Below are 17,925 nucleotides of genomic sequence, written 5' to 3'. Positions count from 1 at the left end.
TCACCTATAGCATGTCTTTGGACTGTGGCGGAAACCAGAGCACCCAGAGGAAACCCACATCAACATGAGGAGAGCGTGCAAACTTCACACAGAAATGCCAAATAACTCAGCCATGGCTCGAACCAGCAACCTTCTTACTGTGAGGCAATCGTGCTACCCACTACGACACCATGACCCTAAAATTATTATAATAATAATAGTAATTATCATTATTAATCAACTTTTCTTTTTACATTAACGTCTTTGGATTCGCGTTCCATTTAGCCCACAGACTCACAGCTTGAACAATGATCCCTGCATATTTTTAATCTAGAAAATATGATAGTTATTTAGCCATTCACCAGTAGCAGCCAACAGTTAAAGAATTCTGTCCTTTAAAGAATCTTGTCCTTTCTGTGACACAGACGTCTGCATGCCATTTTAAAACAGTTCAATTTGACTCTCAGTACTTTAGAACACATGTAATGCAGAGAACCTAATTTCACAGATTCAATAAAATAGGAAAACTGATTAAGGGCCTGAAGGCTTTTCTAATTCCTCTTTTCATAGATTTCCTCCTCCAGCTGTTTCTGTTTGATTTACTGTAATGTGAAACATGAATGAGGCCCTTACCTTATGAGGAGCAGAGGACCCACCAGCGAAGGGTGCCAGGCTGGCAGGAGGGTCAGTGATGTAGGTTTTTTTGGGAGGAGCGGGCTGGTACCCTTGGCTGGGTGTTGGAGCAGGGTGGTGGCTCGGTTCAGCCCTCCATGTGTTCTGTCCTCCATAACCAGGAGCTCCACCATAATGCTGGTCCTGGTAGCCTCCAGATAGAGCAGGGCAGAATCCAGGTTGTGGAGGCCCATATGCGAATTCTGGAGCTCTGGGTTGAGCCGGCATGTACTGTACCTGTCCTGGACCACGCACCGGTTGCTGCTGAGGGGCAGGCTGAGCAGCCCTGACCTGAACATTGAAGGTGGGCTGGCTCGGTGTGGAGGCGGTGGTGTAGGACGCTGGTACAGGCTGCGGTGCAGGCTGGTACTGGGGTCTTGGAGAAGATGAAGCTGGTGGAGTGACGTTTTGAGGCGCCTGTGGTTTCGGGGTGGATTTCTTGGTGGCGGTTAGAGGGGGTTGGGTTGGAATCACCATGCGCCGATAGCCTGTAACAGGGGCGTTAGAGCCTGTTGCAGCAGGACTGGCAGAATTCTGGAAGAAATAAGCATTACATTGGAAAATAAGTAGATATTTTTGTTAGCTAGACAAAAGGACTATGTTTCAGATTTTGACATGACAGGAATAAGAATTGTGTGTTATTCATTTGATTTCAGTTTAATTGCTGACTGTATTTGATTTGAATTGCAATTTGAATGCAGACATATAATCAAACAGAAACTCCACACAATAATTGAATAGTTTTCAACTAAACATTTGTTTGTTGTAGACAGTGTTGGGTAAGTTAGATTTAAAAAGTAATCGATTACAAATTACTGACTACTACTGGAAAATTGTAATCTAATAACATTACTAATTGCTTAGTGTAAAAAATAATCAGATTACTAATTACTTTACTTTGAAGTTACTTTAAAAAAAAATATATATATATACCTATAAAAATACAAAATAAACTGCAGCTCTTTCAGCAAAATTAATCACTGAAAAACATTGCAATGGGTTGATCACAGCAGCTTGACATATTCAAAAGACTTAAAGAGATAGTTCGCCCAAAACTTAGAATTCTCTCATAATTCATTTGTTTCCAAACCTGTTAGTCTTTTTTTAAACATTAAAAAACAGACAGAAAAAAATGGATACCAGTAACCACTGACATCCATAGTATCAAAAATCAGTTTTCAACTCGGTGCACATGGGAAATGTAAGAGTGTGCAAAAGACGAGATATATGAACAGCTATGCTTTTCTTCACATTTGAAAGACACCTTTAGTCCCAATCCTGTACAAAAATCCAATTTAGCCTGTTTAGGCTGGGTGAGGCCACTGTGTTTTTGGGCGCTGGTGTCCCCCTCGGTGACGAGTATTGTCGTGGAATGCTTTCTGTTCAAGTGCTTGAAAAAGTTGCTAGTCGAGTTAAAAAGTACTTTATAGACTTGTCATAGACTGTATTTCACAGCAATATTTTTGTTTTTACGCTCAGTGAAATCAATGTAATGTTTGTATTTCCACTTGAAGATGCAGCTACTCTCGACAGCAACCATTTCAGCTTGTGTTCTCCAGCAATTTAGAAGCGCAACTGATGTTGCAGCAAAAAACGTCATTTAAAAGAAGCTTTTTTTCTTCTAAAAACTATAATTGTAAAGTCAGTAACGGAATTACATTGGGTTTCGTAACTGTAATCAAATTACACAAATTTAAAATGTACATTACTGTGTTCCTCAAAAATGTAATTAGAATACAGTAACGTACTACTGTGGAACGCCTTACACCCAACTCTGGGGGCAGATATTTTTTAACAAAAAGATTTTTGTAAATAGATTCAATAGAGCTGTGGAAAATAATCATTTGAGATATCCATTCTTCATAGATTCTGCGATTTTCAAAATGTATCGCCATTTTTTCCTGAATTGATTCTGGGCTTCTTTTAACAATGGCTTACAAACAGCCAATCCGATCCGATTCCATACAAACACCCCTGTAACCTGAAATAATCATTAATAAAGTAAGGACAGTTTTAAGGGAGTGCTCATGGTGAGCTGTGTTTCCACGAATCTTGTGAAGTAAATCCAATGTACATGACTAATGAGAAAATCACTTTTCTTTGTGAGCATTTTAATGCACTGTATGGCCAACAACTAGCCTACACTGTAAAACCCAACAGTCAACTTTATCAAATGAAATGAGTGTAGTTAACTCAGAACTTACTGAAAGTTCATTCTACTCATTTGAAAAGAGTTTTGAATTCAGTGTCAAAGGTAATGAGTTAATTAAATACTTCAGTACTTCAACTTTAATGGAGTAAGTTCACAGTACTCATATATATTTTTTTATTTATAGTTTTTTAACTCAAATGATTTGTAGCAATTGGTTTCCTCAATCAGTTTGAGTTGCCTTAACTTATTGGGTTGTACAGTACTCAGTTGGTTTGAGTTCTCTTCATTTTTTGGGGGTTTTACTGTGCTCAAAATGCTTCATTTGCTCAAATGGATTAAGTTCACAGTACTCATTAGGATTCGTTTTTGAACTTTAATGGTTTCAATTGGTTTTCTCAAATGGTCTTAACTTTTTAGGTTTTACAGAGTAGTGCTCCATTTTTTATTTGAATATAAGTTCAGAATCGATTCAGGACAGAATAGAGATGCATTTTGAAAAAGTCTACGCAGAATCAATTTCTTAAACAATTTTTTCGCCACAGCTCTAATACTCAAAGAAAGAAACAAACTAAAAGCTCTGAAGCTGTAACAGAAAGGGCTGCCCCCAACAATTGACAAACGTTATTCAACGAGGAGAGCCTTGGTTGACTAAAATGCAATAAGTGGCTTAGTAGCAGATTTTATTAAATATTTTTAAATCCACAGGATATGGTGAAGTAAATCATGCTGTTCATGATTAACAGATCAATAATGTCTGTAATGAGGTAACAGTACATCAGGCAGCGCACGCAAACACTTGCCTACCATTCATCGACCCCAAATAGGAGCTTTAGATGGCCGTCAATCTATTAGCTTAAAAAAAGTGTGATCGATTTAAGTGTCTATGCAGAGTTTTGAAGATAAGGAGTAGCGCTGTGCTCACTGCATGACAGATTGCTGCAATCGCTAGCTCTTAAAGTACATTACTCTTGCTTTACAGAAATAAACATATAGAACAAAATGTCTTATTTACCAGAGTGGATTAATGAGATTTCACAGATAATATCCCAGATGCCATTATATGTTATTTATATTTTACAAGCTCCACTTCCAATTCCAATTCAACTGGCAAGGCATGACTAATTTAAATTTTAAGTAAATTTCTCAAATTTTGCCAAATCTTGACTGACATCAACATTGCAAACCTTTGATAATATCCATCACAACTCACCAACTGGCTAACAATAATAATGGAACGAGCACATTAGAGGCGGCCCTAAAGGGGTGTACATCAGGGGGCGCAGAACCTTCACAGAGCCACAATTTAATCATCCACATCTCACAGTAATTATACAGTCTGTCTACAACAGATCGATCCACAGGGCAAGTGCAACAACCATCAGTTGGTCGTGCCCAGATCACATCCACTCATAAACTATGGCTAATAAAGCTTTAAGATTTACAGTCAATAGCGGGGTATAAATTGTTTTGGTGGAGAGAGAGAGAGAAATGATGGGCAGCCTGACCAGGGCAGAGACAATTGTGCTGATGCTAGAGGTCCGCACGGGACACTGGCTAAATCAGAAAGATTTGTGTCCTTGGATTCCTACTGTAGGTGGTTCGGCTCTGTAAGCTTAAAACAGAGAAGCGTATTCTGCGTCCAACAATTTCCTGAGGCCATTCAGTCTATTCAGTGTCACAGAGCCTGAGGACAGGCTTCATTTCTGCAGATGTAAAAAGATTACGGAAAATTCAACTAAGCCCAAACCCGGCGACAACCATCAAAGATCAAAATAAATCCTAGCTGTAGAGCATTTGGTGCTTTTGTCTGATTGAATTAAAAGACCAAAGAGATACTTCCATTCTATAATATTTGGCTGATTTGATTCATCTATAGAAGGCTGTTCTGTCATAACTAACCAGCTAAATGAAGACCAAAGAGACTCTAATTTCATGATGAAACATTCAGTAATACACTTCGTGATAGCACATCATTGCCTCGAGCAGAACTGCACGTTTTAAACACGTCTGTGAAGTGAATGTGCCTATAAAAATGTTTTAATCTAGTGGTGATGCCCATCTCTCCATGAATTCAGACAGGAAGTGTTTGGTTGTGCGGGGAAAGGCGCTGTTGCATCATGCATTTTAGATGGGTTTCATGGTTAGGGCGGCTTGCAAGTAAGTGGGTCAGAAAGATGTTTTTAACCCAAGAATCTTGGGGCAAAACCAACTAGTTCTACAAATGCAATGATAGATGCTGTCATGTACTTTTCTAAGGGAAAAAAATGAATGTAATTCCAGTTGAAATTGCTGTTAAAGTTGTAAAATAAAGTTGTATAACATCTTTTTACTGTAACCTAAAGGGTAACAACAGTTCAAACCAAAATGTACCGTCAATGTACTGTACTTACACTAAGGCAATCCAATATGTTGGAGACATTTTTTTTTTATTTAAGATTTTTAGCATCAACTAACTTATGAGTACGGCCAGACAGAATCTGCTGACATTTTTTTTTTCGTTTTCTGCGCAGAATATTGTTAAAAATCTGTGGATTTATGAGGAATGATTTTGGGTGTATCGCAACTAAAAACGTAATATATTAAATAAAAAAAGAATACATTTTTAACTTTTATTTAATGTTTACAATGCAAATCCTACTGGATCCATTTATTTGGTAAACAAAGCAAGTCTCTCATATAATATAGCTACCCAGTACCACCGCAGAGTACGCAGGCTGTGTAGGGCACCAATTCTGGAAGGGGGCACCATCATGGTTGCTCAAAATAAAATATTTATTTAGTAATATTAACAAAAACAAAATGTAAATAAAAATATATTGATATTATGTAAATAAATACATTTTAAAAATGCATTTTATGGTGAACGCAAAAAAGTGACATAATTTTTTTTCTGTGTGCGAATACGTGCGCGGTGCGCCCCAGTGTCATGAGAAATCGAGGTTCACTTATGTTTGCCGCTGCTTTATAACGATTATAAATGATGCAAGCTGCAACTTTATGCCCGAAAAAGGACAACAGCAGTCTGGAGCCAAGAAGAGGAAAAAAGGATTAATCCTATGCATCACTTTCAGGTTACCTGTTGCCCATGGATCTGGAAAACATTATATTTTCAGTTTTGTAAATGTTTAAAATTATGAATGCTTCTGCAGAAGGCATGTCAGTGTTTATTTTGATGAAAAATATTATTTTATAACGTAAATATTTCAATGTTTAAGTGTTTATGCGCGCACACACACACACACACACACACACACACACACACACACACACACACATATATATATATATATATATATATATACACATATGTTTATATACATACATGTTTATATACATACGCTTGTGTGGTTTTATTTTTCTGTGGAAATTACTGTAAAGTTTTGTTATATGCATGTATCTACCATAAATCTACCATATATTTACTAAAAGACAGAAAATAATAATTTACAAACTGTATTGTAAATAAATCATAAACATGTTCTTATTAGTCAGTATTATTACTGAAATTAATTTAAAAACTGAATAAATATAAATTTACACAATACTAAATAAACAGACTCAATGATGGGCTGAAAATCTGCAAAATTTGAATATTTTTTTTTCAACAGAAAAAAAACACAATAGCATGGAACAAATTGAGAGTTAATATGATGACAGAATGTTAATTTTGGGTGGAACTGTCCCTTTATTGTTTAGTGTTTGATATAAATTGAATACATTTGTATTTTTAAAACAAAAATGTAAATGCCAAGCGGCACTGTGATACAGTGGGTAGCGCTATCGGCTCACAGCAAGAAGGTTGCTGGTTCGAGCCTCGACTGGGTCAGTTGACATTTCTGTGTGGAGTTTCCATGTTCTCCCAGTGTTCGTGTGGGTTTCCTCCACCCTCTCAGAAATAAAGGTATGCAAGCTGTCATTGGGGTGATACCTTTAAAAAGGGTACAAATTTGTATCTAAAAGGTCCATATTAATACCTCAAGGGAATAGATTAGTACCTAAAAGTACTAAAGTGTTTTTCTAAAAAAATCTTAGCAAAACTGGGCACCAATATGGACCCTTCAAGCACAAATATGTTCCTTTTAAAAAGGTACTACCCCAGTGCTCTGGTTTCCCGCATAGTCCAAAGAAATGCAGTACAGTATGTTTGCGAATGAGAGTGTAAGGGTGCTTTCCAGTGATGGATTACAGCAGGAAGGGCATCTGCTACGTAAAACATGTGTTGGATAAGTTGTCGGTTCATTCCACTGTGGCGACCCCTGACTAACAAAGGGAATAAGGCTAAATGAAAATGAATGAATGAATGAATGAATGTTAATGTCAAATTCATCCAGCTTCTTGAGTTCTATAGTTTTAAACTTACATTAACCTTAAACACTGTCCAAATGTACTTCATAGAAAAAATATGTCTGATAGCATACTTTAATACCATCTGTGCATACCGTATAGAGGGCAGAAGTAAATGACTCCTTCAAGGTGAATGTGCCACAATTACATATTACAACACAAAGTCTAATAACAAAGTCAGTTTCAAATAGATCACCAGTGTTAAATTCTCTAATGACCTACAAACTAGCTGTCATTAACCTATGCTTTTCTTTTTAGGTTACTGCCTTAAGCCAGAGAATAAGAAATCAATTACTGTCTCAATCACATGACGAGGAGAATGAACCAACATGCCTGAAGCAGAGGTTTCTGCTTTAAAGACATTGATATGGGCTGTTATAAGAGCTCAAAGTCAGGCAGGGGGTTTGTGTGACAGTGAGTGTGATGACCAATAAAGGTAAATAATCACACAGCTTTTTTTCATTTACACAGAGCAAATGAAGATGAATGGTAACTCAAGCTTTGGGTCAACTTCACATTCAACAGCAGGACAAAAAATAAGTCTGTCCTTGGCTTAACAGAAAAAAATCATCACGCATATAACTATGTAAATAAAGGACAAACTGTATTTGACTCATCGTAATGTGCTTAAGAAGTGAGGAAAAAATGTAGATGATTTTATTTGTTTTATCTTTGCAATAACACCTCAGGCTTCACAACACAAAAGTGAGAAAGACTGGGAAAAGTCCCCATCAAATATTTCACACTCTTAACTACAATTTCCGTCGGAGCGATTAGAGCCGATGTATCTGTCTGCATGCAAATGTAAAATACCCTAAACGTGCCCTTCAGGAAGTGAAATTACTCAATTTAAATGTTTCATGCTATTTTAAATACTTGATATTATTAATTTATCTATAAAGACCTTAAACCCTAACATTTACTTAGCAGAGGGCTGGAAATGCAAATAGGACCCTAAAAATAATTATATTGTCATGGCCAATTTTACACCCATTAGATTAGAGGAGAGGAAATCGCTCCTTTATTTGAGGGTGAAATTGTGGGTAAGAGAAAATGGGCTATGAAACGGCACATCACAGATTTCCTTGTGCAAACAAATTAAGAAAGTTCTGTTTTACGGAAGTCTTAAACTATGTCAATGTGCCCATGAAAGCGTGGAAAAAGGCACATCTGTTCACAGCTTCCGGGTGATCAGAATCTTTCAACTGTGTGTTCAAATCAACCTCTAAAGTTATGCAAAGCGGCACAGTTGAGGCAATCTCAGTTGTTTTGTCATGATGCATGACCAGAGCGTATACATTTGTGATATGATATGCTTATAAAAATGAATAAGATTTTCCATTTTTTATTTTTAAGACATAACTATATTCTACATTACTTTGTAATGTAGTAGTTGTAGTCATTTTTGTGCAAATACTTGCCTATTAGTTGAGTTTGTGGGGAAACATTTAGCAGGGTTTACATTGCTTATTACTGTACATAATTCATTAAAATAAAGTTTAATTTAATACAAAACTTTAAATTTCAAATAGGGCGGCCATAAAACGTTATAGGCTAGTCATTGATAATAAAACATGTAGCCACAAACATAACTTGTATTAATCACTATTCAGGTCACTTCACTTTTATGTGCCAAGTGAAAGAATAACAAACAAATGACTCACTCAGTCTAATCTTCAAGAAGAGCCCACAGCTACCTCTTCTGTCATGTTTTCTGGTTGACATGAGATCACTTTGATTCTGTCTCCTTCTATCCTGATCCATTTGTGCAGTTTCATCTTCACCTTTGATCAGGCTCATTATCAGATTTACTTGTGGTTTTAAAATATGAAAATATGTGTGACTGCCTCTTTACCATTTTGAAAATACAAACAATATTTAGGTAGGCCACTATGCCATTATTTATTTTCGCTGTTCACGGCGCACGAAACAATAATCAATGACCAATCAGAGTGATTGTAAAAGCCAATTGGCTGAAAATAATGTTACGTCCAATAGTTAAATATGACTTCTGTTTTAATTTGTGCATGATGAGTACCGGCTTGCAATGCATTCACCATTCTCTCTCTTTTTCTCTCTCTCTTTCTCAAACACACACACACACACACACACACACACACACACACATGTAGGTATTCACTTCGCACAAGTTAATGCTGAACAAATTGGACCCTTCTGGATCAGGATCCAGGAAGATCTGGCTCAAATTGACGCTGGGCAGCTCTGTGGCTTAATGGTTAACACTGTGACCTCACAGCAATTTCTGTGTGGAGTTTGCATGTTCTCCCTGTGTTGGTGTGAGTTTCCTCTGGGTGCCCCTTTTTCCCCGCAGTCCAAAGACATGCCTTATAGGTGAATTGAATAAAATAAATTGGCCGTAGTGTATGTGTGTGAATTTGAGAGTGTATGTGTGTTTCCCAGTTTTGGTTTGCAGCTGGAATGGCATTCACTGTGTAAAACATATGCTTCATAAATTGGGGGTTAAATCTGGAATAGCAACCCCTGATGAACATAGGGAGAACTAAGTTGAAAAAAAAATGAATGCATGAATGAATGAAATTCCAACTACAAGTTAATTTCTTATTTTTCAGTTTGATTAAAGACAATTTTCATTATATATTATTGCATTGAGGATTTCTTTTAAAGTCCAAACTTTTTTTTCTTCAGTAGTTTGAGTGAACCCAGTCCAATGTGTTATCTCATCTCATGGGGTGTCTGTCTCATCACACCCCTACAAATTATGTTTAGGTCTTCAGTAGTTCGAGTGAACCCAGTCCAATGTCTTATCTCATCTCATGGGGTGTCTGTCTCATCACACCCCTACAAAATATGTTTAGGTTTGTCTGTGAAAAAAAACTGAAAATAATTGTGTCGTACTTTGTCAATGTTATAATTTAAAGATAATTAAAAAAAAAAAAAAAAATCACAGGTTCTTGATTTCATTGCATTTTACAAAATATCCCAACTTTTTGGAATTGAGGTTGTAGTTTCATTGTCTACTAAGGTTAGGCCGTGATGTCAAAATATAATGTTCTGTCCCAATTCAGAGGCTGCATCCTTTGAAGGACACTGGCAAAACACAATGAATCTTTGAATAGACTGGATCACAAAGAATCCATTTGTTGTATCCTAAAAAAGGAGGGGAAAAAAACGTAGTAAAAAATGTATATTGTGACAGCCCTAGAATGAACAAACAAAAAAAAAAAAAAATGAATGACTTAAAATACTGTATTTCCTTTTGTGTTCTAACAGCATAAAAGCAAGAAAGTGTTAAAAGTGTTTGTGTGAAGACTGTAAGCAACTGAATTAAACATGACATGAATGCTTAACATCAAAAGTGTAAATAGCCATCCAACCTTATTGTATGACCATATGGATATTAAACATATTAAAGGAATAGTTCACTCAAAACTGAAACTTCAGTAACCATATACTCACCCTTCACTGGCAACAAACCTATTTTACTTTCTTTCTTCTGCTGAATACAAAGGAAGATATTTTGAAGAAAGATGAAAACCTGTAACAACCGTAATAGTTTTTTTTTTCTATATGGAAATCAATGGTTTCAGCATTCTTCAAAAAATCCTCTTCTATGGTTAAAAAAAAAAAAAAAAAATCTGATGTTTGGAACAACTTTAGGCAACCTAGGCTCATTCTGAAAACTTACATCTACATTTCCAGAGACCACCTAATTCATCCCAGGACCCAAGTTTTTTTTTTTTTTTTTTTTTTCGCGAATCCACAAGTGGCTGCTGTGTATGCTTTGTGAGATATAAAATTTCTCTCACAAGTGACATTCACGCCTGATGTTCACGCTTAAATCCACTAGAGGTCGCTGTTGACTGACCGTTTGACTGACTGACCCACCCTTCTCCTTCTCTAAATCCAACCAATAGTGTTTTCAAAAAGCACAGATTGACCAGCGTCCACCCACTTCCCTAAACCCAACCGACAATTTTAAAAAGCAATCCAGAAAAAGAAAAGCCCTTGTCTGATCTTTACCACATTTTCAGATTTTACCTCATTCTCACCATGTTATTTACTTGTTTATTTTATTTTTTAGATTTAGTTTTTGTCTCACGTGCTTTCTGGAAATGTTCCGCACCGGATGTGAACCACTTCGTTGTGGTTAACTCTTTGCGTCTCAAGTCCATAGATGTACATGGCAAGCCACAGTACTGAGCAAACTTGTAACAGCAGTAAAGTAGCATCAGCAGTAGCATCGTTCGTTTTAAAAAAAAATATGATTTCCATTTTATACAAGATTTCCAGAAACGTATGTAGGGCTACATTTTCAGAATGAGCCTATGTTGACTTTAAGCAGAGTAAACAGTGTGTTTTCATTTTGGGTTAACTATTTAATTTGCAAACCCTCGAAGTGAAGTAGCAAGTGAAAAGTGAAACAGTAGCCACTGACTCAAGACTTAACTTACTTTCCCCCTAAAACTTATGATTCAATATGACTTTTACAAACAACCCGAGTGTGAAATTTCTCTGTAACTCCAAGGAAAGGCTTTTTGACACATTAGAATAGATTAGGAGCTAGCGTGCAGGGCTCGGGGGCCTGGGTAAATCTGTTAACTTTGCATTTCAAACCAAGAGGGCGGACGGGGGGACTCGCGATTGTACAACACTGAGGGAAAATCCCAGCACTACAAAGAGAGAAGCTCTTTACTCCACCTATACGCATGCTTTGTGTTTGACCAAACGGGAAAGATGTCTTCCTTTGGCCTCTTGGACCGCGGGTCAGGTGGCATCAGAGGACGAAGAAATTCAATTGTTGAAAAAAGGTTTGCGTCTGCACCCCCTTGTTACCCAGGGTCAACTTCACTCATCCATACCACAGTCAAAGTCAGCGAGACGTAGTAATTGTCGTCTTTTTAATGGCTTCGATGCACTCACACAATGAAAGGCAATTGGGCACAGAGTAATGCGACTATCTACTTCCATACACATTAGAAAACAATCTCACTCAAGCAGTTCTGGGCGCCCGGTTTTTGAAAATAGGTTAAGATAAGTTACATTAAACTTCAGATTTCAAGATGTTCCACTGATGAAACGCATTCTGCTGTTTGAACTCTTGTACGTATGAATATAAAATACGCCGGGGTGGAAAAGTTCAGATAATAGAGAGCGAACATTCCTTCGGTAATCAAATGTCAAGCTCTGCAAACAACACGAAACAAAAGAATCCATTTAGGTGATATTCGTTTCCCTTTGAGTCAGAGAGGAAATGCTTTCACTGGACTCTCTGCAGAACTAGAACAGTTTCATAATCACTGGCACGCTCACACACAGACACACACAATCTAAAACTGATTATTCTTAACAACCTGACAGCCTATAAGGTCAAGTAGACTCCTTAAAGTGAGTTCTTTCATTGGGGTATGTTTGGGGGGACCATGCTAGCAAGAAAGATAAACACTGGACCCACTAGAATCACCAGAAAAGTCACTAGTGTGCTTCTTGAGGCTAAGGGAATGAGGTTTACTCACACAATTCCTAGTCAGGGTCCATTACACTCAGGCCACTATACAGTTCATCACAATGTAATGTAGAGAAGTAAACCAGTGTTTCCAGCAAGTAAGGTGAGGATGTTGCGAGGGGGAAGAAAATTAAAGCCCTTTTGCTGTGTTCACGCCAAACGCAAATAAATTGGATATTGGTTTTTAAATAGACGTGAACATTTTGAGTTTGTGTGAAATTCACTTCACAATAGATGCAGATAGGTTTCATTGAGGGGGCTTCTTTTGCCCGGTAACTCTAGTTTAGTTGCTAAATGGCTAAATTGGATTTTATTGAGAAAGTAGCTGTGCTTTATGTGCTTTAGGAAGGCTAATAAACAGCACAGATTCGTTTGACGCCGTGTCTCGAGCCCACTAGATTCTTTCAGAGGTGTACCTATAGCTCTGTCAGTTCTTAAACTCCTTCAGAAGCTATACCTGGATAATGAAAGCTTTCAGTGGTGCTTCCGACTGAGCCGGTCCCAGTTTGATGAGCTGTTGCCCATACGAGCAACAGGTGCAAGCCCCTGATTGGTTATTGCAGCTCGAATGTCTGCTACTGTTTTCCAACTCAAGTGAATTGCGAGATTTGTGCTTCAAACGCACAATACACTCAGCTCGCACTGTATCATTCCCAGAATCGCCACATTCACGAATGACCGAAGGTTGTCTATTTGGATCTTTGCATTGACTAACATGTACAATGCATCCAGAAAGAGTTCATAGTTTCACAGCCAGAGCCCAGACCTAAATCCTATTGAACATATCTGGAGAGATCTGAAAATGGCTGTACACCGTCGCTTCTCATCCAACCTGCTAGAGGTTGAGAGGTACTGCAAAGAATAATGGGCAAAAATTCCCAAAGACAGGTGTGCCAAGCTTGTGGCATCATATTTAAAGAGACATGAGGTTGTAATTGCTGCTAAAGGTGCATCAACAAAGTATTGAGCAAAGGGTGTGAATACTTCTGTAAATAATTTTTATTTTCAAAAATGTTCAACAATTTAAAAAACTGTAAATTACTCGCGCTTGACTATTCATCTGCCTCAGGTGTAAACGCACCATTAGTATTTGAGTCGAGATTTGTACACACAGCCTCTACTAGTTGACCTTTATATTTATATGGCCTCCTCACCCATTCTCTTTAATCTCACTCAATCTTAATCCGGGTCTCGGCACCAATGTAGCCTTTCCAATTCCACTCGCCCTGAATCAAACAGGAAGTCTCCTAAACAGGAAGCAAGTGTACTAATAAGATGCTAAACAGCTGTACCACAAATTTAATTATTGTAATATTATGCCTGCATTTTAAAATTGTTAAAAATAAATTACATTAAATTAAATGACAATATACCAGTTTAATCAGTGTGCTATTACAGTCTACCAGAACATGAAAGCTGTGTTTTTAAATAAACTGCCAACCATGACAAATATCAAGCAAACTAATTAAAATAACTATCATGACACTTAATAATACAATAATCATTAACTTGATAGAAAGTGTAATAGCAAGTAACCAAATGTACATTACTATTACTAGTAATAATCATAAGAATTAAGATTCAGATGGCCTTTTTTGTCAATCGAACATTGATTGTATTTTACTGCGAAATCCTATAAAGCAATTTACTGTAGTCTTTTTTTAAATATATTTTTCAACAAAATGTACAAATCTTTTAAACAGGGTTTTTATGACATGATTAAGCCTTTTTGAATGAAATGTAATTTAATTTTATTTTCCTATCACATAGGTACCACAGGACTTTCCTTTTCTCTTTAAACTCTCTGTTTATTCAATAAATCTTGTGCAAATACCCGCTCATAAAAGCCAGTAAAGTAAATGAAGTGATAATTAGGTTGATAAAATGTATGTTTTGTCATGCCCAAACAGATAAGGGCACAGATCTGAATCTGCCATTGCCTTCGTTTTCAACAATTGTGCCATCCTGAATCAGATAAGTGAAGTGAATGTATTACCAGGAAGCTGTAATTGTGACTGAAACACGCACCATATCAATCATGAAACTGTCCATCAAAGACACTGTTCTCAGAAAAACTTTCATTTACACGATTTGAGTGGGAGTTTGTTTTTTTGAAATTCCACATAGGGGGCTTTCATCTCTCCTCTTCTGTTTCATTATGAGCTCTCGTTCCTCGCCTAACCATATTCTCCAGAAGTTTCACAGAAACTACTGACAGAAAAAAAGGTATTCTTCAGACGGGTTTATGCGTGACCATGATCCGAACACATCAAAGATGTCAAACCAAAGCAACGAGGAGGATCCCATTTGAATATGGTACGCATTTACCCATCTAGCTTGATTTCAGGGAAATATTAGTAATACTGCAACTAATAATACAGATGATATCAGCACTAATTGCTTCTGGTTTATGGTTCAAGATCATTAGTCATGTGAGAGATTGTAATATTCAGTGGGTAATACCCAGTGCTGATGACAAAAGCCACACATTTAACCAAGCAAGTCAACTCTGTACTTCATGCTCTTCAGGTCCCATATTAATGTCTATTGTGTCATGTAGCAATTCATCAAGTTAAAAGAAAAAAATAATAAAAAAACATACAACGCAGTGATGGACTCTCTTACTTGTCTCAATAAGCAACAGATGCTTCTCACAGCTTTAAAGCACAGAAAAAAAGCTACATTCATATTAATTAAAAACAACAATGCTTATTATTATTATTTTTGTTGTTGTTGTTATTATTGTAAAAAATATAATTAATTTATCTATTTATTCATGTATTTATTTTTTATTCCATCATCATCATCATCATCATCATCATCATCATCATCATCATCATCAATAATATATTAATAACAACAACAATAAAAATAAAAAATAATAATAAGAAGAATATTTTTTTATTATAGTTGTTGTAAATATAATTTATTTATTTAATTAACACATCAACAACAACAACAACAACAACAACAACAACAATAATAATATTATCATTATCATTATTATTATTATTATTATTATTATTATTATTATTATTATTGTTGTTGTATTGTGGTAAATATAATTTATTAATCTATATAATTATTTATTCATTTATTTGTTTGTATATCATCATCATCATCAACAACAACAACAAGAACAACAAAATTTAGCTTAGTCCCTTTATTATTCTAGAGGGTTACCAAAGTGGAATGAACCTTCACCTTATTCAGCATATGTTTCAGACAGCGGATGCCCTTTCAGCTGCAACCCATCACTGGGAAACACCCATTCACACACATCCATTCACACACACACACACACACACACACACACACACACACACATACACACACACACACACACACACACACACACACACACACACACACACACACACACACACACACACACACACACACACACACACACACACACACACACACACAACCCAGACAATTCAGCCCACCCAGTTCACCTATACAGTATGTCTCTAGACTTTGGGGGAAACTGGAGCACCCGAAGGAAACCCATGCGAACACGGGATGAACATGCAAACTCTACAAACCAGCAACCTTCTTGCTGTGAGGTGATCATTCTACTGCTCACTGTGACACCCTAAACAATAATTATAATATTAATAATAATAATTTTTTTTTTTTCACAGGAAATGTTTCTACTTTAATGAAAATGTACATGTTTTCACTGGAAAATGATGAGAAAAAACAAGAAAATTCAAATAAAATGTATTTTTTATAAATCAATAAATGTAATTAAAAATATAAAAATATTTCCGTTTTAAATGTTCACATTATGTAACCTTTAGTTGAGCTACTTAATGATCCTATTACAAATGAACAACTGAATGAAATAACAAAAGTTATAAACTTCTTAAATGCACTGAGATCAACATGTATGAATGCACACTGGTGATGCACTTCTAAGAGGGTCACGTCCAGGTCAGACGTGTTTCTCACCAAGTCATCAGATTGGGTAGTGTCCAATCAGTGCTCAAGTCTCTCCAGGAGGAGGAGTTTCCTCTAATGTTTGGTGACAGAGCTTTTGAGGGTGAGCTGTTTAGCAGTGTTACTCAGAGGACAAACATTGTAATGTAAAAAGGCAGGTCCCAATGACGGCTTCAGCATCTCCGAGCATCAGTCAGGCCACGCGATTGGCCGGATGTGTGTAAAACAGACACGCAAGGGATAGTATGCAGTTTATTAGACTAACGCACATTGACTGGCTTCATGGAGCGCCGGCAGGCACGTTCATCTCGCCACAGTTGGCTAATCCTGTCAAAACTCTGAACCTGCTACCATGTTGACCTTAAGGTCAATGGCTGCCACAGGCACTCGGGTCCCTTCTTCACTTTTAGCTCTATCTATGTCTCACGCTGCCTTTTTTTCTTGTCTCCTTCAATCACCTTCTTCTCCTTCCACTTCCTTGCTGCAGCCTGTTTAGTCAAAATGTTTGAAAACTTTGCTTACTTATATATATATTTTTGTCTTTTTGACAATTAATTTAGCTGCACTAAACACTGATGTGTAATAATATTATTAACAATAATAATAAATTCTTTTTCTTTTTGGCTTAGTCCCTATATGTTTACAAAATACACTTACCTCTAAGCTGCTACTTTGCACTTTTGCCATACTGCACCTAATTGCACTACAATAAATACCTCAACTTGGTCATATTCTGGAACAATAGGATATATGGTAACTGTTCACAGTTTATTAGTGTCTATTATTTAATTCATCTTGTACTATATTAGTTAAATGTTTAGTTTATGTCTAGTGTGTGTCATATTTTTGTTTTTTAAATTGCACATTGGAGTATGGGAGAAACGCAATTTCAGTCTACTGTGTAATGTACTGTTGCATGGTTTGATTGACAATAAAGTTGACTTGACTTGACTTTATTAATCAGGGGTGGCCACAGCAGCATGAACCACAAACTTATCAAGCATATGTTTTACAGAGGGGATGCCCTTCCGGCCACAACCCAACACTGGGAAATACCAATACACTACGGCCAATTTAGTTAATTCAATTCACCTATAGCGCAAGTCTTTGGACTGTGGGGGAAACCGGAGCACGCGGAGGAAACATGCAAACTCCACACAGAAATGCCAACTGACACAACTGGGGCTCGAATCAGCGACCTTCTTGCAGTGAGCTGCGCCACTGTGACACCCCGATAATAATAATAATAATAATAATTATTAATAATAATAATAATAATACAAACAGCTCTGTCTTTCAGTCTTGCTGGCAGCGGTCTGTTTATTTAAAAATATGTAATATGGTTTAA

The 17,925-nt window shown here is 36.7% G+C and overlaps 1 protein-coding gene and 1 long non-coding RNA gene across 17 annotated transcripts in view; both read right to left on the bottom strand.

Moving 5' to 3' along the window:
• Nucleotides 1-17,925, bottom strand: part of lpp (LIM domain containing preferred translocation partner in lipoma) — a 482,039-nt gene that overhangs the window by 131,348 nt on the left and 332,766 nt on the right. For all 16 annotated transcript variants that reach the window (XR_015492875.1, XM_087256062.1, XM_087256064.1 and 13 more), the window contains 1 exon segment: nt 613-1,185. Coding sequence is in view for 15 of the 16 variants with exons in the window: in XM_087256062.1 (XP_087112188.1) it covers nt 613-1,185 (573 nt within the window). In the remaining variant the exon portion in view is untranslated.
• On the bottom strand, nt 10,880-15,410 carry LOC147843537 (uncharacterized). Its single transcript, XR_015493731.1, has 3 exons — nt 13,840-15,410; nt 13,486-13,778; nt 10,880-13,274 (listed from the first exon to the last, which is right to left on the bottom strand). It is a non-coding gene; the product is annotated as an uncharacterized LOC147843537 (long non-coding RNA).

Source organism: Danio rerio, chromosome 6, assembly GCF_052040795.2.
Source record: "Danio rerio strain M-AB ecotype USA chromosome 6, GRCz13ab, whole genome shotgun sequence".
In the NCBI taxonomy this organism is placed as follows: Eukaryota; Metazoa; Chordata; class Actinopteri; order Cypriniformes; family Danionidae; genus Danio; species Danio rerio.
Note: the sequence above shows the minus strand (reverse complement) of the source record. Positions and strands in the feature narration are given on the sequence as shown.